Source organism: Penicillium argentinense (assembly GCF_028826775.1).
Source record: "Penicillium argentinense strain IBT 30761 chromosome Unknown utg000004l_segment0_segment0, whole genome shotgun sequence".
Taxonomy (NCBI): Eukaryota; Fungi; Ascomycota; class Eurotiomycetes; order Eurotiales; family Aspergillaceae; genus Penicillium; species Penicillium argentinense.
Window position 1 is genome coordinate 595,032 of NW_026622663.1, and position 21,322 is coordinate 616,353.

The 21,322-nt window shown below is 49.6% G+C and overlaps 6 protein-coding genes across 6 annotated transcripts; 2 read left to right on the forward strand and 4 right to left on the reverse strand.

The window, feature by feature from the left end:
* Window positions 1-1,442: 1,442 nt before the first annotated feature.
* N7532_003182 (uncharacterized protein) lies at window positions 1,443-1,876 on the reverse strand (the record flags this gene model as incomplete). Its single annotated transcript, XM_056615676.1, has 2 exons — window positions 1,443-1,743; window positions 1,851-1,876. The coding sequence occupies 2 exons, from the start codon at window positions 1,874-1,876 to the stop codon at window positions 1,443-1,445; spliced, it is 327 nt and encodes a 108-aa protein (XP_056476033.1).
* Window positions 1,877-4,402: 2,526 nt separating this feature from the next.
* Window positions 4,403-10,709, forward strand: N7532_003183 (uncharacterized protein; the record flags this gene model as incomplete). Its single annotated transcript, XM_056615677.1, has 4 exons — window positions 4,403-4,843; window positions 4,908-5,241; window positions 5,307-5,582; window positions 5,638-10,709. The coding sequence occupies 4 exons, from the start codon at window positions 4,403-4,405 to the stop codon at window positions 10,707-10,709; spliced, it is 6,123 nt and encodes a 2,040-aa protein (XP_056476034.1).
* A 2,698-nt stretch (window positions 10,710-13,407) lies between these two features.
* On the reverse strand, window positions 13,408-14,684 carry N7532_003184 (Srpk; the record flags this gene model as incomplete). Its single annotated transcript, XM_056615678.1, has 2 exons — window positions 13,408-13,960; window positions 14,011-14,684. The coding sequence occupies 2 exons, from the start codon at window positions 14,682-14,684 to the stop codon at window positions 13,408-13,410; spliced, it is 1,227 nt and encodes a 408-aa protein (XP_056476035.1).
* A 1,078-nt stretch (window positions 14,685-15,762) lies between these two features.
* N7532_003185 (ankyrin repeat domain-containing protein) lies at window positions 15,763-17,221 on the reverse strand (the record flags this gene model as incomplete). The annotated part of the gene is made up of 3 exons (XM_056615679.1): window positions 15,763-16,609; window positions 16,665-17,023; window positions 17,219-17,221. The coding sequence occupies 3 exons, from the start codon at window positions 17,219-17,221 to the stop codon at window positions 15,763-15,765; spliced, it is 1,209 nt and encodes a 402-aa protein (XP_056476036.1).
* Window positions 17,222-18,042: 821 nt separating this feature from the next.
* On the forward strand, window positions 18,043-18,857 carry N7532_003186 (uncharacterized protein; the record flags this gene model as incomplete). The annotated part of the gene is made up of 3 exons (XM_056615680.1): window positions 18,043-18,350; window positions 18,410-18,504; window positions 18,595-18,857. The coding sequence occupies 3 exons, from the start codon at window positions 18,043-18,045 to the stop codon at window positions 18,855-18,857; spliced, it is 666 nt and encodes a 221-aa protein (XP_056476037.1).
* Window positions 18,858-19,118: 261 nt separating this feature from the next.
* Window positions 19,119-20,804, reverse strand: N7532_003187 (uncharacterized protein; the record flags this gene model as incomplete). Its single annotated transcript, XM_056615681.1, has 1 exon — window positions 19,119-20,804. One exon carries the CDS (start codon window positions 20,802-20,804, stop codon window positions 19,119-19,121), a length of 1,686 nt encoding a protein of 561 aa, XP_056476038.1.
* Window positions 20,805-21,322: the final 518 nt, after the last annotated feature.

Consider the following 21,322-nt stretch of genomic DNA (forward strand, 5'->3'; position numbering starts at 1 on the left):
ATTCCCCACAAGGTCTGGTTTTGATAATCATACGTATTTACAAACCAGGCTGAAGACTACCTCCCGGCTCTTTCTCGTGTTACTCATTCAATGCTTGGTCAAAAGTAAGTAAACCACTAGGACTATCCAGTATAATGCCTACTCCTTCGGGTACCAAGACTCGTTCACGGTACACCCGTGGTTTTAACACTTTATCCGCTTCTGTTCATTCGGTAAAGACTGTTGGGTAGATGTGCCTAAATTCTAATTCTTCATGCTTGAAAGACAACTAAACCAGATGAGCGAGTTAGAGGACACACCATGGTGCTTTCGTTAACAAACATGATCTATGAACATAGTTGAATGATAGGATGTTTTTCAGAATGGCCATGTCACTCCAGCGCTGCTGCTACGAGACAAGTCTAACACATGATGCGTGAATTAAGGAGCATGATATTGTGGGTGAGCTTTAGCTTGTTATAGTAAACCATTACTGTATACAATAAAGATGCTGCAAATAAATGCTACATGTTTAGGCTGCGAAGCACATCTACCTTACCACGCAAGAAAGTAGAAAATTGCAGGCGTCAATGGTGGCTAATTTACCTGAACCAGCACCAACTAAAGTGCCACATAGATAAATTTGGCTAATCGTATCCTTCGCTTTGCGAGGGCTCGAGTTGTAGGGATACATGAGGCTCACTAGATAGATGGTCGACCGAGTAAAGAGATAGATAGAAGAGCTTAGGACCAAGGCGATCATTGCGAATTGCGATGAAGTCGTACTTTCTGGCCTGGTTCCTAGAGAGAAAATTATTAAAAAGAGCGTACAATATACCACTTTGTGCGCCAGCGGAACAGTGGTTAGGCGTCTCATTCATTCTCCATCTTAAGAATTCGTCACATTCGGCGTAGACTCATAAATATGAATAAGGGTACAGATAATCGACAAAATTTTCAGGTTCAAAAGTGGAACGGTATTCGAGGAAGACGGCCATGTGATCCTTCAAACAATATTTTACGGTAATATTCGAAAACAGAGTTGTCGCTGCACTCTGAAATACGCAAGTCTGATTTTAGCCCTGCCCCGTAATTCCTGTAGGGCTGTATTGTACTGGGCCTAACCAAATTCTACGCTGTATGTTAGGTGCTGTTTCAAATTGGCCAAATGTACATCTACCTTACTGTAACTATAGGAGACTGGTATGTGCTGAATCATCATGGTGTTGGCGGTAAAATATCCTCAGCTCCAGTATGTCAACAACGCCCTCATCCAGAATTTACCATCAATAATCAATTATCCGACCGTTCCATTTGAGACCATTAGATGCCAATTTTGCTATCGAATACCATCTTAGCTTGATTTGACAAGCGATCACAAAGTACGGAGGAAGCGACGGTATTCCTGGAGCTTGTAGCAGGGGTTTCAGCTAATGCTAGCCAACACCTTGCACACATATTAATCACAATAGCCCAATCACAATATCTCCGTACAGGTCAGCCTCTAAATCCAACTTCACTTTGGCATGCAGGTCCAGATGAATCTTGATGTTTAAGCTGCCTTTATCGTCCTTCTCCACTTCCTCGTGTTTCTTATTTTTCTTGTCAAGTTCACGGGCGGCGGCGGGTCCAATCAGCTGGCCTTCTCCATTGGCCAGCGTCTCAGGATCAACGAGACTTTCAATAGGGTCGGTGCTCGAGGACGAGCTTTCCGAGCCCTGGCGACCCCTCCGATTTCCTTTGCCAAGGGGGGGGGCGGCGCTGCTGCAACGGTTAATTCTCGGGTTAGCCTTTGGAACTTGGAAAGTGAGAGACTTGTTGCATATTGAGAAAATAGAAGGGTGCAGAGCATGAGCTGAGATTTGATGTACCTCAATGCTGGAACAGGGTCGCCCATCTTGGTGCTCGTAATCTGTTTGTGTGGGATAAAGCCTACATAAAAAGCATTTAGTTGTATTCCTTGTTGATCATACAAGAAAGTCCATGGTGAAACTCACTGACTGTGCTATGGTAAAAATTGGCCCATACGGTTAATTGTTACCAGATGGTATTTCCGGGCAGAGAGGATGGGTGATATATAGCCCGTTAGATGAGGTATACCTGTATCTCCCTTTAGTATGATGAATGCAGCGACACGAAACAGTAGGAGTCTAAGTATTGGCTAAAATCCCGCAGTGTAGCGATGAAGGCAATATTAAAATTTGCCTCCGTGGTGTGACCAAACACCCATGGTTCCTTTGAGCTGCCGAGACCAAAACACACATTTAGCCGTGTGCAGAAATCAGGCGTGTTCTCATAGTGACGACGACTGGGTCCCAATCCTTGCCTCTATCCAGCCTGCTCGTAAAATTTGCTAATTTCTTCCTTACTTCAAATATTTTGGTGTGTTTGGGACATGTCTTACGACAGATATGTATCTAGGCTTGAAATTGAACCAGTCAAATCTTGTCGCTGGAAAGTTATTAGAATGAGCAAGCAAGAACTCATGAGTACAGCTAATATCCATGAGTAATGGTTTCAGCACATAAAGCCCTACACCAAAATGAAATTAGGCATTTATCTTGATTACAGCAACATCTGAAACCGAGTTAGCTTGTTACTGACTACATCCTGGATATACATCACCGAATCCTCCTGTTCACAGCTTGCCTTACTGAATGGTGGTTTCTATCAAAACCCCGAGTTCTCCCCTGATAACACGGCAAGGTTTGTTACCATCACTGGCAAAACGCCACCAAAACTCTGCTGGATCTATCTAAGCCCCCAGTCCCATGAGTTGCGGTGGGGAGGGGAACAGAATAGTGAGGGAAATATCTGCAGTCTTTTCGACTGGACACAAGATGAAGAACAGATCACACCACAGGATTGGGAAGGCTGACTAGCCGTGCGACTTCCAAGTGACGACAAGACAGCTGAAGAGCTAGATGTGGAGGATGACCAGGGTCTTTGGAGATTATACATCGATTAGTATGACGATGGGGGTGATTTACCTTCCGCTGCGGAAGCACTAGAAATCACATCAAGCGAACCGTGGCCGAATTCTGATCTTGCCTGGTTGGCTTGAAGTATGGTTCGGAGCTCCGTAAAATGCGTCATATTCCAATAAAACAGACTGCTCACCGACTGTCGCTCCTAGGTCTGAACTATCAGTTGAATGTGAAGCAAATCGATGAAATTCATTTGTCAATAGCCCCTTTCGGTGTCATGACGTAAGTTCCCACCACAACCACACCTTGGCAATGTTTGGTATAGCGGAGACCAACCGCAATGTGTCGTACTTTTGATAACTGATCATGGCATGGGGAAAGAAAGCTACTATTAATTTTTTTTTTCTGATGGGAGAACAAAGTTTACCGTGCTGTTTTCGGCAAGCCGGTCGCGTCCGGGTGGGTCAAGACAATAAGTTTATGGCGGGAGGATCGGGACGCGGCTGGTGGGAACAGTGCGAGTCATATCCATGGATCAACACATTTCACCCGCGGCTCGATCGTGTGTCAATCCCGACATCTCCTCGGAATTTTCCTGTCTCAATCAAGATCAATATGTTCACATGGTGTTATCATTCTGGATCGGCTCGGGGATCCACAATAACGTCATTGTACTATTATTAAATTTCAGGCCATCTCGGAGCTTATGAACGGGAATTCCCTGCAGTGCACTAAGAAAAACAAAATGAATCGCGATTCATTTGGAGCCGAGCTCCAAGAATCTATAGATAATTGGATTAGGGCGTTCTAAAATATGAATTCGCTGCTCATGTTTGAAGAAATGACAGATAACAAAAGTACGCTCTTGGTACATGACCAGCTGCTTCAGGGTTGCTGACTTCAGTTAACTTTCTTCGCCTATGTCGGTGCTTTCAAATAACTATATCATGTATGTATTGGAGATGCCCATGGATGCCCCGCGGTGGGGCCGATGTGGATCTCATAGAATCGAACTGGTTCGCGAGCCTTCCCGACCGATCCAGACATCAATATCTATTCTTCTATGTCATGGCTTCGAGGGTTTTCGGCCATGTTGCTGTTTGCATCTAGTTGCATCTAGTTCACGTTGAATAAATGACACAACCACCGTAAAGGTTCCGAGCGACCAATACGAAGCCGCGTGGTCCCGACTAAACGATGCCATTATCTGTGGCGGGGGATACGATCTTCCCGTGGGCATGCCGTAGCTCTCAGCTCGGCTGGGCAACCGTGCTGAATCTCAGCTGCCTCATCCTGACGTCGTGCATTTTGCGGGAGAAACCCGTCGACCTATTCAGGAAAGAGAGGAGGGAGAGAAAAGGTATAAGGAAGAAAAGACCCTTCACCCGACCAAGGACCTAAAGATGCTCCTTTACGTGATTTAGTCACTCCTACAATTTCTCATAACATAATACTACGACAACTTGATACTACGACAAACAAAAAAAACCCAAAGCATGGCTTCAGTTTCCCGTGGCGTATTTCCTGAAGCCTCCGCTTCCCTTTTCAATCTGCGGCGGACATCGGACCTGTTGGAGCAACACGCGACTGTGACCAAGGAGAAGAGCTTCAGCCATCAATACCATCAAATCACTAGGCCGTCCAGTGCCGGGAACACCACGCTCGCTGACGTAGTCAGCTCGCTTGCTCGCCGGGACAGCGATGACACAACGGCTTCCCTTGTGTCCGACACTGACTATGCTAGCCTGCTGGAGTGGATTCGGTGTGAGAGAATGAAGAAGCTGCCGCCCGAAGGGAGCAGCTACGACAAGGCCCTCGTTTGGGCGGCCTTGTTCGTCGAGCGTGTACATTCGTTCGATTCAGGGATCGAGCAGTTTGCGGGAGACAGCCACCTTGCTGCCAAATTGTCTTATGGGTACTGCGCGAGCCTGCTCGAGGTTCGTCAATCATAGCTGGCTTCTGGGCCTAAATGGAGCCGTTGCGCTAACCATGGCGGTACAGTTGGGTGAACAAAACGCCTCGGCCCTTATGGACCTATTTGGCTTCTTTTACCGATGCTCCGCCGGTCTCGGCAACCTGCTTGCTTGTGCGGAGCTCTTTGTGGTCTCATCAGACATCAAGGATCAGCTTATTCTCGCGTTGGCTGACTTGGTTACCCTTGTCGTCGGCGTGGCCACGCACTTCCACCGTTTGCTAGTTTCCGGAGAATCGGTTTCGATTGATATCTATAGCACCTTCCCCAATCCGATCGATAGTTTCCGTGGTCGCTGTGAGCATGTCTCAGAACTTATGTGGCGTCATCAATTGACGCGTGAGGGCTTTGATGGCGATAAAGGTACCGTTCATTTTATATAGACTTCCCAAGGATCATTTGATCAGGTCTGACTATAGCGTTCACAGCCGTCGGAATCAATACACTCAAAGACTGGTTGCAGCCCGAAGACCCGGTGCTTGCCTATGTCACCGAAGCCACAGCGCCCTCGGCTCAGGAGCGCGAGGAGGCCACCTGCATGTGGGTGAAGCCATACCTGACGCGATTCTTGAAAGGCGAACAGCAGGTGCTTTCGATCACCGGCAAGCCGGGTTGCGGCAAGACGGTCCTGTCGACGGTGATCAACGATTATCTGCAGCATCCCGTAGGAGGGACGAGGTATACGTCCGTCCTGGCACCCATCAGTCAGTCGTGTTGCCCCCAAACTCATCCCCACACTTTCCTAACCAGCCGTTGCAGATGGTCGGATCCCCGCCAACACGACCCTGAGGGCCGTCGCAAAAATGATCTTGTCGCAATTGTTTGACAAGCGCATCGGCAACGTGCAGCTGTATCAGATGTTGGCCGACGCTTACAGTCAGAGCCAGCGGACTGTCGACGAAGCGTCGTATGACGATCTGCTATGGAATGTTCTGACGCAGAGTTTCCAGGCCAGTCGGGCAGGCGCTACAGAGCTAGTACTGGTCGTCGACGGCGTCGACGAGGCCAGTTGCGGAGAGAAAGCCCTGTCGCACAGACTACACGAAGTGGCGTCCAAAAGTCCCGCCGTGAAGCTGATCGCGCTTGCCTCTCGGCCGGTGGACTCAGTCGCATCCCAGACAACGGTGCGAGTCAACCTGGGGCTTCTTTTCGACGACATTGCGGCGGTCACCCGCAGGATTCTTCGCCAGAGCCCCGCGTTCAACGCCATGTCTGACGAAGACCAAGAGATGACCGTGGCTCGAGTCACAGAAGCATCCGATGGATCCTTCCTCTGGGCAAAGCTGGCCGCCAAGCGTGTGCGCGATGAGCACCTGCCAAATGAGGCTGCGCTTTCCAAGTCCGTGGATAGCGTCGTCCGAGCGGGATACAAGATCACTGATCTTGTCGCGTATACCCTGCAGTCCAAGCTAGAGGAGGATACAAAGAAGGTCTTGGTCTGGTTGGCCACTGCGAACCGCCCTCTCACCCAGCGGGAGCTGGTCGCCCTTCTCTCCATCCAGCCCGACAAGGCCGCCATCGCCGAGCTCCGCGACATTGATCTCCGTCACTTATTGAAGAACGTCGCCTCACTCGTCTTCTTCCATAACAACTTGGTCTATCTTAGGCATGCAGAGGTGCGCGCCGCTATCCTGGATGTCTTCTCGAAAGGCAAACTTCTATCTACGATAAAGGACAGACATGTGGACTTCGCGCAAAGACTCCTACTGTACACCAAGCAGAGCGTAGCCGACAGTCATGAACCCTCCTTGGATCCACTGAATGGGCGGGTGACGGAACATCTGCTGGAGAAGCATCCTCTGCTGGACTTTGCGCTTCGCTACTGGGCCAGTCATGTCAAGATTGCGTTTGGCTGCACCAGCGACCAAGAGGTCGCTATTGCGGGCAAGAGTTTGCGATCTGTGCTTCCTACAAGCCCCGTCGTGCCACTCCTGGAGATGACACTCTGGGCAAATAAGGCAACTCCGTGCCTCCGATCCGTTCACGAGGTTCAGACACGCCTGTACCGCCAGATCTTGAACAGTAACCACCCGGCCACTCTTCAAGCCGTCATTTCCCAGGCGCTCTTCTACCGACAAATCTACAACAGTGTGCCTGTCGAGAGCAGTCGGATCTTCTACGAGGCCGCGACAATCAGCCAGAACATATTATCCGTCCGACATCTCATCACTATGCAGATGGCCAAGTTTTTCTTGGAGGCCACGGCGGATCAAGTCACCGAGTCTAAGACGGAAGTCATGACCCGCCGCATTGAAATGCTCCAGCTGCTGGTGGAATGCTACAAGGTTCACCATGGAGTGACGAGCGTCATGGTCACCTCTACGTTGACGCAGTTGTCCGAGCATTATCATTACATCAAGGAGGATCGCAAAGCGCATGAGATACATGCATCCCTGGAGAGTTCCGCCACCGACAGTACGGCCCAGCGGAGCGGATCCCGACAGATAGACGACTCTTTGCTGGTTCACCTCCACGGCCGGAAGGACACAACGTTGACAGAGACAGGCACCACTCTGGCTTTGAATGGGACAGAGGCGGATGAGCTGATTACATGGTCCTTTGACCTGGAATCTCTTCAGGCCAAAGCCGAGCGACAGAGGGCAGAGGGTCAGATGGCGGACGCCGAGCGCACGTATGTGGAGCTGTGGCAGCAGGCTAGCGAGGAATATCGGCTCAGTCACTCCACAGAAAACAAGATCTCTATGGTGCAGGCTGTCCTCGCGTATGCCAAATTCCTCAAAGGCCAGAAGAGAGACAATGAAGCGGCCTCGATCCTTGCCGGGTTTTGGGAGGAGTACGAGCAAACTACCTCCAGTGCCGAAACCTTGGTGTCCCACTTCTTGGAGATTGCTCAGGTTATGAATTCCGTCGGGCTATCTGTGCTCGCCCTCGGAGTCTTCAAACACTGTGCACAAAGTACCAGTAGCCAGAGTGCCATCCACAAGGAAGTGCAAAAACATATCCAGTCCACCTCCCAGGAAGTGATGCACTCATCGTCTACAAACTCCTTGGTGACGGAGTCAACCCTCCAAGAATTGATATATAGCGGATCCGCTGTTGACCACATTTCCACCACAGCGGCCACATCACTGGTCGAGACGTACATGTCTCGGCAGCGGTGGCATGACGCCACAAGCGTGCTGAAACGAGTGCTGCGGAGTGCGTGGCCCGCAATGTTTGCGCGCTCGCTTGAGGAAGTCGTCCTGCCATCGGACCACGTTGATCATTGCATTAAGCTCGCGGACTGCCTTGCTAGCTGCTACCGCTTCCGCCGTCGCCTGATCAAAGAAGAGGATATCCGGACCCGGCTTTATCATGCCGTTCGGCACGATAGACCAGCATGTGGAGATCAACTCTTAGAGCGAGTTACCGTGAACCTTCTTCGTCTATATGAGCGTACCTCCCAATCCGACAAGGTTATAACCATCCACCAGGATATACTGCATGACTATACCAAGCGGTTCGGCGGGGAACATCCCACTGTGACCAAGGAACTCTGGACCCTAGCGGAGCTGACACGCCCGCGCCCTATCGCAGTGGATTATTATCGCCAGATCATCAACTTCCTGAACAAACACTCGAAGATCTGTCATCCGGATGCGTTCGAGCCACTCCTGATCGTGGCGACAGAGCTCCTGGGGCAAGGTCGGTATGCGGACGCGCTGGAGCCTTGCCGGGTATTGTTCACCACTCTGCAGAGTCCGGAGATTAACCAAAAATTGCGGGACCCGGCATTCATCCAGACCATCTACGAACGTTATGTACAGTGTCTGCGTGTGACTCACAGCGACGTCACCGTCATCCACGATGTGACGGTGCAATATCGCAAATCATGCATTAGCCTCTTCGGTGCGAGCGCGTCGATTACCATCCAGGCGACCAAAACGCTGGCGAATATCTGCCAAGGAATCAAGCAGTACGAAGCTCAAGCGGTCCAGCTCTACGAAGAGCTGTTGCAGACCGAGCCTAGCGAAGTTGAAATTGACCATCAAGACATTCGCGCCACTCTGGATGCCATCTATCATGAGCAGAGTGCCTCGTTGACTGCTTCGAAGGTGGAGCAAATGTCGACAAAGGAGCTACAGAAGGTGCTCTCTATCCGCACCCAACGACTGACTTCGATCGTCTCTAGCTACGGATGGGCTCATGAGGAAGCCCTGTCTCAGATGGTACAGATTGTCTCCCTCTATACCAAGCAAGAGAAATCGCAGGAGGCTGTGTCGATGCTACAGAAAGCAACGGCGCAGGTGCTGTCGACCGAAACATCCTCCGTCAAGCTGGCTGCGGCGGCCAAGAGCATTGCATCCGGCTACATCACAGCCGGCCAAATTCAGAAGGCCAGGGAACTCTCTGGGGAGATTTATCGCCAGATTATTACCAAGGACACTAGCAATGCCAGTGAATTTGGCTTTGGCCATATTTCAAACCGGCGGCTAAGTCTTGTTTTTCTGGCTCAGCTCGAATACAGCCTCCGAGAATCCGTCGACGTCTCGGTAACTTTGAACCAGATCTACGCCTCCCTGACAACGGAGTATCTATACTTTGAGCAGTTCCGGTCAGTCCTCAGCTCAAAGACTGCTAAGCTCCAGGATACGACGGCCACGGTAGCCCGCCTGCACGCGTTCCTGCTTAGCCGCAGCCGCAAGTCAGCTGCCACTCAGGTGGCGGACCAGTATACCAGCTTCTTCCTGGCTACAGAGGGCTCCAGTCTGGGCATCGACCGTAACCAGGCCAAGGTCTTCATCGGGACGGTTCTAGAGTATTTCGGCTCTCATGCTTCACGCGATTTTATCCGTTCGGTGGCCATCACGAGTTACGACCGCGCAGCCCAGCTTCTTGAGTCCGAGGATTACCAGGCTGCCTGCCACCTCGCGTTGGCGGCGATGAAATACATCGGCGCCCACCACGGTTACGCGGCTCAGACGACACTCAAGCTAGTGTTCAAACTGGGTCTACTGATCGCCGGTCGAGAAACTGACGCTCGTCCAGGTGTCTCGGTCAAGAAGGACATGCTGAGCACGTCAGCAACGATTCTACGCGAAACGTTGGGGTATTTCAAAGACAACAATGTTGGGCTCGCGCAGCTAGATATGGCAAGCGTTAATAGCTTGATCAAGGTGCTCGATGAGCAACAAGACTACGACACCTTGGCCTGGGTTCTCACCTCGCTCTGGAACAGCCGGGACGCCTACGGCCTGTTACAGCCACAGCACGCATATACCCTTGCCCTTGGGCGTATGTTGGTCATTACCCGCTATCTCATCGGCGACTACACGGCATCCATTCGACTTGCGGAGGATCTTGTATATAACTGCGCTCGTGTTCATGGGCCTCGCCACCCCAGCACCGTCGAGATCACCGTGCTGCTGTCGCAGATGTACACCAGCGTGGCTCAAGGCTACCAAAGCCAGAAGGGTCGGCGCGAGCTGGCCTATCGGTACTATCGGAAAGCGGCTGCGCTGCACGAAAACGCTTTGCGCGTGTTTATCGATCCGTCGTCGAGTCCTGCGAGCGATGTGGAGACAGAGGTCATCTCGGGCATGTCGTCCTCTTCGTCCGCCTCCAGCCCAGGCGAAAATGCGGAAGACGGAAAACATGTCCGACAGCACTTGCGTATGCTCAAACTTGCCGTCGAGCGCCTCGGAGATTGGCCAAAGGAGTACTCTGAGTATGAACGTCTTAGCCACGATCTCTTCAGCGCATTTGCGAATGACTTGGAGGGAGTGGATGGCGTCGACAAATGGAATTTGAAGTCGTTTGGGTCTGGAAAAGCTGAGGCCAGTGATGACCTGATCTCCTTTCATCACGAGCGCTTGGCCATTGCCGTTTGAGCACAATCTGATGAAGTATCAAGTCCTTGTCCTTTTTACCTTTTTGTCTTGGTTCTGTTTGTCTATGTTTGTGATTGTCTTTCTCCTTTGGGTTTTAGCAAAGATACACCTCCGTCCCTGAGCGATGCTGCGGGGGTGTGTCATAGCCTACCACTAGGACCTGATTGGTTACACTGAATCCCATATTTCTTTTGTCTTGCATGTAACTTTCGTCAAATCGGCAACTTTGGTGTTTATAACCACCAAGTATCGGCGTATCCCACGCATTGGCCCGAGGGTATTTCAACCTGCCCTTTTTATCTCATGTTATTCTCAAACCTTCAATCCAATCTTCTACTTAAATTGAGTCCTATGATCTAATAAATCTTAAAGTTGATAAAATAAAATCCTGTTCCGATAAGGATATATGGGTGATGGATGTTCTCTCGTTACATTTTAGGATCGAAGGGTATAGGTTCGTTATATATCGAGCCGGCACGAACGTTGAGTTCCATTCATGTGGTCATTTGTGCGAGATAAGAGGGGACAATTTTTGTTCAGAAGGGGGGTCAACAGTTTTGTATTTTCTCATTTTCCGCCGTATCCATTGTTCAATTCAATTCAATTCAAATTTCTATTAACCTGATGCAGCCCAACTAGACCGTAATGGCTATGCAGGTGCTTCCTCCGTCGGAAACAAGAACTCGTCCAAACGCCACGCCCAACAGAAACAAATACAAAGAAAACACTGCATGTCGCGATTCAAAAACAAGTGACAATCTCACAAAAATCGTCATAGAACGCTCAAAATGAATGTAATCGGCTTATGCCAGCACACGCCGTGCCATGCGGCCACATCCCATCCCCGTATTGCCGCACCATCCCATGCTTCTGCTTCCACATCTGCTCCAGTTGGCATGCCGTTTTTCAACATGCCCTGTTCCTTCGATATCGTTCCTCATCGGCGTTGTATTTCTCCCACTGCCTCTCGTCGCTGTAGGTTTTTGATCTCTTCCTTATACCCAGCGTCTTCACCTCCTGCTGCCACCTTGCCAAGTTATTTTGGCGCGTTAATGTTTGCATCAACATCCTCGTAGTCCACGTGCCTGAACTGGCCGAGGAGTCCTGTCCGGTGCATGAATTCGGCCACGTAGCGGATGGCCTGCGAGTCCGACATGATCGTGTCATAATCGGTTGTTCTCCCCAGGTCGGTTTTGTACCAGATCTTGTTCAACATCAAGGTCCTAAGCCCGGTGTATAACGGACACTGGAGAAGGACATGCATGGGAGTCTGGCTGCCCTCGTCACAGTGACACCGGTCTGTGGCCCCCTCTGCCCTCTGCTGTGCGGTGGCGATCTTGAACAGGAAATGTCGAAGCCCAATTCGTTGTAACCTCATCTGAATGAGGATTGAGGTGTAGGGCTTTGAGAGCCCCTCATATAGACCTAGAGCCTTCTTGTGCGGTGTGTTGACCAGTCGATAGGTCGGTCTTCCTGTCTTCTCTCTTGCCCACTCCTTTGCCCATCTATCCCTCATCCGCTGCCGCACCCAGCGCCTCGCTGAGGAGGCAATGCGGTATGCTTCGGGAGCACTATTCTTCGCCCCATCTCCGTTCTCCGCAACAACCTTAGCTTGAACATCAGCTGCTTCATTACCATGCACGCCCACATGTGCGGGGATCCAACTGATCTGAACGGCGGGGATCTGGCCGGACGTGGGCGTGTGAGAAGTTGATCGGAGGGCCCGTACATGATCATTTGTACACCTCTATGGCACCATTTTGTAGAGCTGATTTCAGGCCATCTAACATTACTATTTTTTTTTTTCTTGTAAGAAGCCTAGTTGTGTAGAAATTTATCTTTAAAAGCTGTAAGTTTCGGCCTGTTGCCAAACAGAAAGTCATTGAAATCATTACTGCCTAGATCCCTGGCAGAATCGTGTGCATAACCGAGTCAGAACGAGCGGTCAAACCTGTAGGTATAAGACCCTCACCTGGAGGCCGATACGCTTTGACTTATTCAAGCGTTAATCTTGTTTTTTACGAGAATAGACGTATCCTACCTTAAGTCCCTCTTGCCTACCACCTAGTCACCTGGCGCCAATTAACCTGGCCGTTTTCTCTAAAGGTTCTTTACGATACTACACCCGCTACATCTGTTAAACTGTGTAGTCTGTGTAGGGTTATCTCCTAGTGGTGGCATGGGAATTGAGTGACACTATAGCTGTTGGTATCACCAGCTAGGTTCTGTGTACACAGTTAAGTGGACAGTGTGTATGCTTCCAAAGGGCTCTCTCAGAGATGACATATAACTCCATTCATTCCTGGCGTCGGCGTTGGCCTTGGTAAGGAAATTACGTGAATAAAGTATTTTAAGGTGAGCCGAACAGATGAATTGTTATTCGCTCTCTACTTTGAGACATGTGACTTTACGTCATCTGTCCGAACAGTGGTTGGCTAACATGACGGTGCCCGAGAGAAAACTGGGTGAGCACAGTTCCAGCGTCGCGCGAACCGGGTGATAAGAATCTCGCCAGCAAGAGCCTTAGTTTCTGAAGAAGGCATAGTTTACCAATGGGCGCATATGCGACTCGTCCACTCTTAGTATAAAATAGCAAATGATCACCTGCTGCGATAATCCAGGAACTGCGAGGTATGTATTGCAAAGTATGCATCTAATCTAGTAAAAAAAAAATGCATGCAATCCACTCTAGAATAACTCATACATTATCCGAGATCTTGCCATATTCAGGCAGAGCCCATCTTACCATCCATTCTGACTCAAGAATTTGCTTGGTAGTAGGGCGATTCTCAGGTCTGAATGAGAGCATCGGCCGTAGCATATCGAAGATTGCATCCTTCTCGTTTGCATCAAACGACGGTATGCCACTATCTCGCCTGGGCTGTTGCACGCTATCCTCAAACCGATCGTCCCAAGATCGGAAAGGGTTGCGGTTCATTGGCTTGCCGTCTTCGGTAAATTTCAGTCGTCGCGCCTCCCACCTCCTCCACCATTCACATGGCAGAACACCAAGAGTATCGACATGCTCACATGTCATGTCGTCCTCTGTTGCGAGAAATCCTTCAAACAATGGCCGTTGCGCGATGATAGACCATATGGTACAGGCGAGAGTCCAAATGTCTGTTGAGAAATACAGTGGCTTGTTTGGTTCAAATCGCGCCTCAGGGGGGCGGATGACAAGGGGGGTGCAAGATTTATACTTCGATTCTTTTGAGTGAGAAAAGGCCTCACCAAAGTCTGTGAGCACGATCCTGGTGTCTGAAAGTGTAATTTCTTCACTCGCTTCCCTAGCCATATGGACGCAATCCCATATTTTGGGACGCCAAGTGGGAGCGGATTGCCATCTTGACGAACAACTGGGTCTAGTTCCGGTGCTCCATATTTCTCATATAATTGTTTAGGTGAAAGCCGATCAAAATTGGGCGGAACTTTGAGGAGAATGTTCCCAAGGTGAAGGTCTCCATGAACGATTCCTTGAGCATGCACATAATCCACAGCAAGGACGAGTTGCGCAGCCAATGACCGGGCTACATCAAGCTGGAATAAACGGATCCATGAACCATCTTTCGCGTCGGAGAGGCTAGCGCTCGCGGGCGCCGTAACGTAGCAGGCATGATTGCCATTTGGGCCGTGAAGGGTAAATTTGTCTAGAATAGAAGGAACCATCATCTTCCCTGGATGATTGACTGGAGGACGATGAGGATGAGTGAGAGTGGATATAATATCCACTTCCTTTTGATTCGCGTTTGCTGTGCCAACTTTCACTGCAACATATTTATTCGATTTTTCATCACTAGCCAGCCACGCAGTTGAATATGACCCATATCCTAGCTTATGGACAACTTGATATCGACCGTGGAGGAGATCTCCGATTTGAATGGGATGATAGCCACCTGGTCGATAGTTCTCAAGTCTTTCGACTCCCTCAAGAGGCTCGTAGAGGAGACGAGTATCAAGTTCTTCGTCGTTCTTCATTGAGTTGAATGCGGTATGAGTCAATGCGCAGCGGAGCTGCCTGTGATGACGCAGTGGAAGATATATCGAACGAGGGAGGATGGTTGGGGAACACAAATAACGCGGGCGCAAAAACCGGAAGGCCAATGACAAAAATTGACTCATCGCTGTATCATGTGGAAAACTTGAGCCAGAAGAAGTTGGATATTGGAGACGAAAATATCTCACAAATTGCTTGAGTTACGTACTCGGCGCTTGACAAGGGGCTCATGACGAAATGTAACGCGACGTGCTTCGGGAAAAGTGTGGTCAATCATTGGGTGGAGCGGGGTATGAGAAAATACGTTGCGGCGCACAGTCCTCCCCACAACTGTGAGAAAGCACGTCGAGTTTTGGAGCCGCCAGTGAGTGCAAGCCGTTCAACTCGCGGGAAAAGCAAACGCCGAACCTATTCTACTGATGCGAACGACTTGCTGGTGAAGTTGAAGGAGGAAAGGAAGTTAACATGGAAGGAAATCACCAGCTATTTTCCGGATCGCGCTTCTGCTTCACTGCAGGTTCACTATTCTACCAAATTAAAGCATCGGAGAGCCAAAAGAAGGGGTCCGCAAAGTCGCAGGGGCAAAAAGAAATAATAAATGCATATTTTTATGGACTTAGCTGCCACAATCGAGACGCGCCGTTATCCGGCGATACTGTCCATGACCGACCTGTATCCTTCCCACATTCCAATGATAGAGCTGATTCACTGAAATTCTAATGATCGCTAGAAAGACTACGAAATAACCCTAGCGGCCAATTCCGATGATTCCTGGTTGGGCACTGCGTCACAGCTAGGCTCGCATAGCACTTCACTTCGCATAGCATCACATCATTGCCTGTAACTGCTCCAGGCGCCATACAGCACTTGCTAGTGATCCCTTTCGGTGCTGTGTACCGGTGTAGGATAGTAACGGTTCTACAGATCTTAGCAAATTTATCAGACCAAGGTTGCGTGAGACATACAAGGTGAGAGCCCAGGAAAGTACAAACCCCCAATTCATCCGCCGAGATAGTCTCCTGCTGAGGCCGTATTCAGAGCGTTGCCGTAGTAGCCGCCCTATGCCTTAAAGTCCGCTCCCTTGGCCAAGAGCAGTTTGACAATCTCTTGATGGCCTCCCTCTGAGGCGGCCTGGAGAGCGTTGCCGTAGCGGCCACCCTGTGCGTTAACGTCTGCTCCCTTATCTATAAGATCTCGTGCAGGTGTTACGAGACCAGCGAAGCAAGCATAATAGAGCCTGGAACCTCGCGGAGGGCCTGGGTCAGCGGCCCAACTCCTATCAGCTTGATACAAGCGGGTCCATCGTTGGAACGTCGCTTCCTTTTCGAGGAACGTGACTATCGTTCGAACTATATCTTCGGAAGCCTGACACAACGCAGCATAGCCTGTCCAGCATTCCGCCGCTCGTCTTGCCATCGGAAAATCCCTTATGATATCTCCGTAGCTACCGTTGATATCCGTAAGGTAAGTTAAGTACGTCCTCGTGATGGAAATGCTGGCAGTCGTAATGCTGAAAAGATTCTCGCTAAGGAGGTACTCTTTGACGGAAAAGTGGGCGAGATGTAGCTCTTTCTCGGTGGCGTGAACAATTGTCATCAAACCGGGACAGTAATCCAAAATATTAGTCTCGCAGAACAGTCGACGCTTGGTGTCAAACCCTTGTGATTCGTTCTCAATCTTCGTCGCTATTACTTCTTTAGCCTCGGCTAGCTTAAGAGGTCGCTTGGAGTGCACTAGAAATTGAAGGAGGCGTATTGCGTCGTCTTTTAGCTCAGTCGGTATGCTTGCAAGCTCACGTCGGTATGTCTCATGTAGAGTCAGTGGCAAAGATGCGAGAGCCTCCTCCATAGCTGCCTCGTGGCGACATCGAGCCAGGCTTTCCAGTTGACAGGACGCCCACCTAAACCTAAGCAGAGCGTCAGGGAACTATTAGTATATCGATGGAAGCAGCAAAATCTTACATCCCGTTGGCCCCGTCGCCAACCTTCGTCCGGATCGCCTCGAGCAAATCCTGGGATAATAGCTTCTCTTTAAAATCACGCCGTTGAGAAAGTTGTGCTGTGACCCACGATCGAATATCGGCGTCGACAGCCTGCTTATCAAGCGATAGGCAGTTTTGTTTTCCTATCAAAGGGGGAATATTGCGCAGGAACTTGGATTCAACTCGACTGGTATAAAGTAGCTGGACATGGCCCAACTCTGGCCTGGATACCACGTCCTTGATCCACAGGAGAACATCATCCCTTGTTTTCGATTCATTCAACGCGTCCAGAACGATAGAGACCTTAATTTGCTTGACCTTGGCGCCCTCTGATTGATGCTATTCGATTAATTTTCGCGCTGCTAACTATACAGTGAATTAGTTATCCATCAGTTAGACTTTACGGTGAGATCCGACTAAGCAATTTGTAATTGCTTCTTGCATTCAAGAAGCCTCCGCTCTTCACTCCGAGCGAAATTAGCCTATCTTGGCGTATAATAGCCGAGTTATACTTGGCACATTATTAGTGTTTACCATTTACTTCGTTTTGGAGAAGGAGGTTTCTGGTATTGCTGGTTCTTGCTGTAGACCAAAAAACTTAGCCTCGACCATTGGTTCTTTGTCTCTATACCAATGCATAAAGATCATCCGTACAGAATACCCGCGCTTCCGCAACTCAATCTCTAATTCCGTTAGCGCCGACGCCCATCAATAGCTTACAGAGTTTCTGTGTAGAGCACTTGTTGTCTAGTCGTTCGGCCCCCAACCTCGGACGATCACGCGCACGGACTTGAACGAGGCTGGACTACAGGCTACCGATGTTTCAGTAAACAACTGCATAAGATTCATGTTATGGTGTACATGGTTTGAATGGTCTGGGGCTAGCAAAACGAATTTAGAATCACACCCTGCTCTAACACCCGGGGGCCGGCCCTGTTCCCTGAATTTGGTTCATTCCTTGGCTCGGAGCGCTAGCAAAGTATGATCCCCAGGTAGAACAATATTCTACCAGCATGCTAACTTCCGACAACGCCGATCGCGAAAACGAGAGGCTCACAGGCAGGGTGAAACTCAAGGCGCAGAGAGACTAAGGAAATGGATAGATCGAAATGGGTATTACATACAGCTAGGCTCTTTCAGGCGGACCCGAGGAGATGAAAATGAATTAGAGTATGATTGATTCCCAAGTCCACATTGCAAGTCTCGCATTCAAATGCCAGGTTAATCATATTTTCTTCCAAACCACGATTTCCGTTGGCATTTCTTCACCGTCAAAATGAGAACGATCTTATTCTATCTCGTGGCATTTTTTTGCCCTTCGCATATCTGCCATCGGTCTATCTGGCGCCTATGAGCGAATGTGGTACTGGTCAGCTTACCAGATGGAGCAGCAATATGTCGACGCGGCCAATCGAAAAATTGCTACGTCGTGCAAGTCGTGCTCCTTCGCCCAGTTCGTTACATGGATTGCTGATGCAGCGGATGAGGACACGACCAAGTCTAAATTTGCAGCCTATAAAGCACAGAATGGAAAGGACTACGTTCCCGCCTCCGTAGATGAAGGGGCAAAGTGGCTGGATGACAACGGCATAACAAAACCGATGAGATTATTTCGAGTCATTCACAACGTCTATGATGTGCCCAATGTCTTTAAAGAAGTTTCAAAGTACGTTAAATAGCCCAGTGCGACTTACAGTTTTCCGAGCGCTCACAGGAAAAAAACAGGGCTATTGGCGCGATTTACAAGAGCAAGCAACCTGACCCCAGTCACCCTCCATTCAGTGACGCTTTCCTTGCTCGAAAGCGAGTTGATGTGATCCGTACTGCTGAAAGTCACTTGACGATCAGCCTGGCTCTTCGAACCCAATATGACGAAGCGAATGTGGACGGAACCTAACCTGTTTACCAAGGTTTGGTTAGGGATGACAACTCCAACATACTTCCGAACGGCAATGTTGTACCAGACTGCGATTTGAAGTCGGCTATCGATGCAATCCAGCAAGAGAAGAAAGTGACAGTATCAATCAATGATTACTACAAGGCTTATAGAGCTGGGACACTCGAAGCTTCAGGATCCGATGCGACGTCGAAGGACGACAATCATGCGGCGAATATTCAAGAGGTCCAGAGAGCGAAATACAGGATGCTGGGAGGTGTGTGCCGCAACGAATGAGCGCTCCACGGTAGGCGTTACACTAGTATTGGACTGAGTAAACATCAGATCTATACAGTAGTAATTGCCCGAGGCAGATATTATTGGCCTTGGAGGTTGTGAGCAATTGGCGTCAATCGTCCGCGGTACACGGCCTATGATTTTTTGTTTCTATGTATCTAATACCTAAACTTGAAAGACTTTCATAGGTACTTGACCTCGCGGTACATAATTCTAGGAGGGGTTGACTGAAGCTGTTGCTTTATTCAATGTAATGTACTACTATGTTGAAAGATCTCTGGCATCAAGAATGTCGTACATCTCCTGGACTTCAACGTGGCTTCTCTGATCCCATATCTTATCATCCAGTCCAATTGCATCCATGCCGAAAATTGTGAATCCCAAATTACTAGGCTCTCTCGAAAGTCCATCTGTGGCGCTCTCCCCCGATGTCAACGCGAAGGGCTTATCTTTGATCACAACTCTCTCGGCAGTTGAGCGCGGCGAATAGGTCCATCTCGCAGTGCGCATGTCATCCAGGTAGTACACCCCGGATTCAAGCTTCTCCACGCTGGCTGTTCCAAGCAACATTATGTCGTCCAAGTAGTGCGGATTTGACGAATCCTTAGCCTCGGCATAGATATGCGACCCGATGACTTTGGAAAGTCGAGTGATTTTGGGATCGTTCGGGCTATCGGATGACCCGAGCAAAATCTCATCCCATGCCGCTTCGTAATTTGCGACAATACATGCTCGTAGACAAGAATCAATCATATCAGGCCTTTTCTGTGCGAGACGCACATAGGTCACCGGAGAAGCAACACTAGGCCACCAGATTCTGCGAGGAACCAGCGATTCTGGGGTATCAGGTGTGATACAAGTGATATCGTCACTGATGATGCGTCGAACATTAACTGCGCGCCGTATGGATACCTCCTCTCTGCTTTCGGGAACCTCCGGCACCTGTGTGCTCCACCATCGCGCCCAAAGGGGGTGATGGTATATCCCCAGAATGATCGCGTGGAATTCTTGTTCGATCATCTGTGGGCGTCGAAGGCGTACATATCGATCCACGTCACCTGTATATGCAGCCGATAGGATCAGGTTGTCTTTATTCACTGGTGGAAGGTCTGTCGGGAGAGGCGAATACAGAAGTGGCCAAAAGCTGGCCAAAGGCTCAGGCGCACCGCAACTATGATCGTCGACTCCCAAGTCCTCAGTGATGTTGAAGTGGCTATACGTATTGTACTCTTTCGGATCCCACTCGATGTAGTCAACAAGATTGACGCCAAGCTTGCTGCTGTTGTCCACTCCTGCATGAAGCATGTGGGCAGTAAGATCGGAAAAAACCGCCGTATCTCCATTTAGATGTGCCGGACGCGGGTTTTCAAGATTGACGGATCGATCATAATCATTCATTATCTCGAACTTCAAATGCTTCGACATTATTTGCTCGTATATTGCTTCGCTGCCTTTGTTCTTCCTTGCCCGGCTAGCGTCGCGAGCTTCGGCGGCAACATGAACCTCGGGAAGAACATGAAGCTCCGAGTAAAGATCAAAATATCCCGCCACGGCACAGGCGCGAGCAGCGTGATATATCATGTTGGGATAACGCTTCACCAGATTGCGCAGGGTCTCCTGGGGCGGAGGCTCCGGGTACCAGATGCAATAGGGTATCTCGGAGGAGTCATTGATCTCCGGGATGACTCCGCTCATGATTGCACGCGCGTTGAGTGCACGAGTGAATTCCGGTGCGACACCGCGTAACTCGTGGGCGAAACCATCGTGGTGTCGAATGCCACGGATCACGGCGAAGCGTTGGACTTTCAGTCCGAGGCCACCGGGAATGTTTTGTCCGCGAATCGCGCCATTGCAGTCGTCTTTATTGTACAGGGTGATTTTGAGTCTTTTCTCCCATGGAAGATCCTCCAGGTGGAAGTTTTGCTGGCGGGGTTTTGATCTGCCCATTATGGGAGATCTGTGGGTTCAAGGTATTTCTCTGATGGGTGGGAATGGAGAGGTCGAGGAGGATGGAGAATCCCTAGTACTTAAATACACTGGATGCAATATTGACGGAAACTCCACCACAATCTGGGTTATTCGTCACAGTGCTGTATTGCCTGACGATACGTCGAATATACTTAATTTACCGGGGTCCGAGCGACTTTCGGAGACCCCCAAATCTACTCCTCCGCAGTACAGCAATATTCGAAATTGGCTTCCATGTTTTGCACGGAGAAACTATCTCAAGCCCTACCGCCAAGATGATGGTGAAAAGGCTTAGGTTAATTTGGGTTAGGCTACAGGTCCCCTAATCCGTCATAATGGAAATGTAAGTTTCCTGACAAGACATACGCCCACACCTTGTTCTAAAGATAGAATTGAACACCAAACACAACTTCGCGCCCAGAAAGTCACATGACAGTGAGATTGAGAATAAACGCTGCCAGGTTAGGACCTTCTACCTAAGAAACCAACGCAGTGTC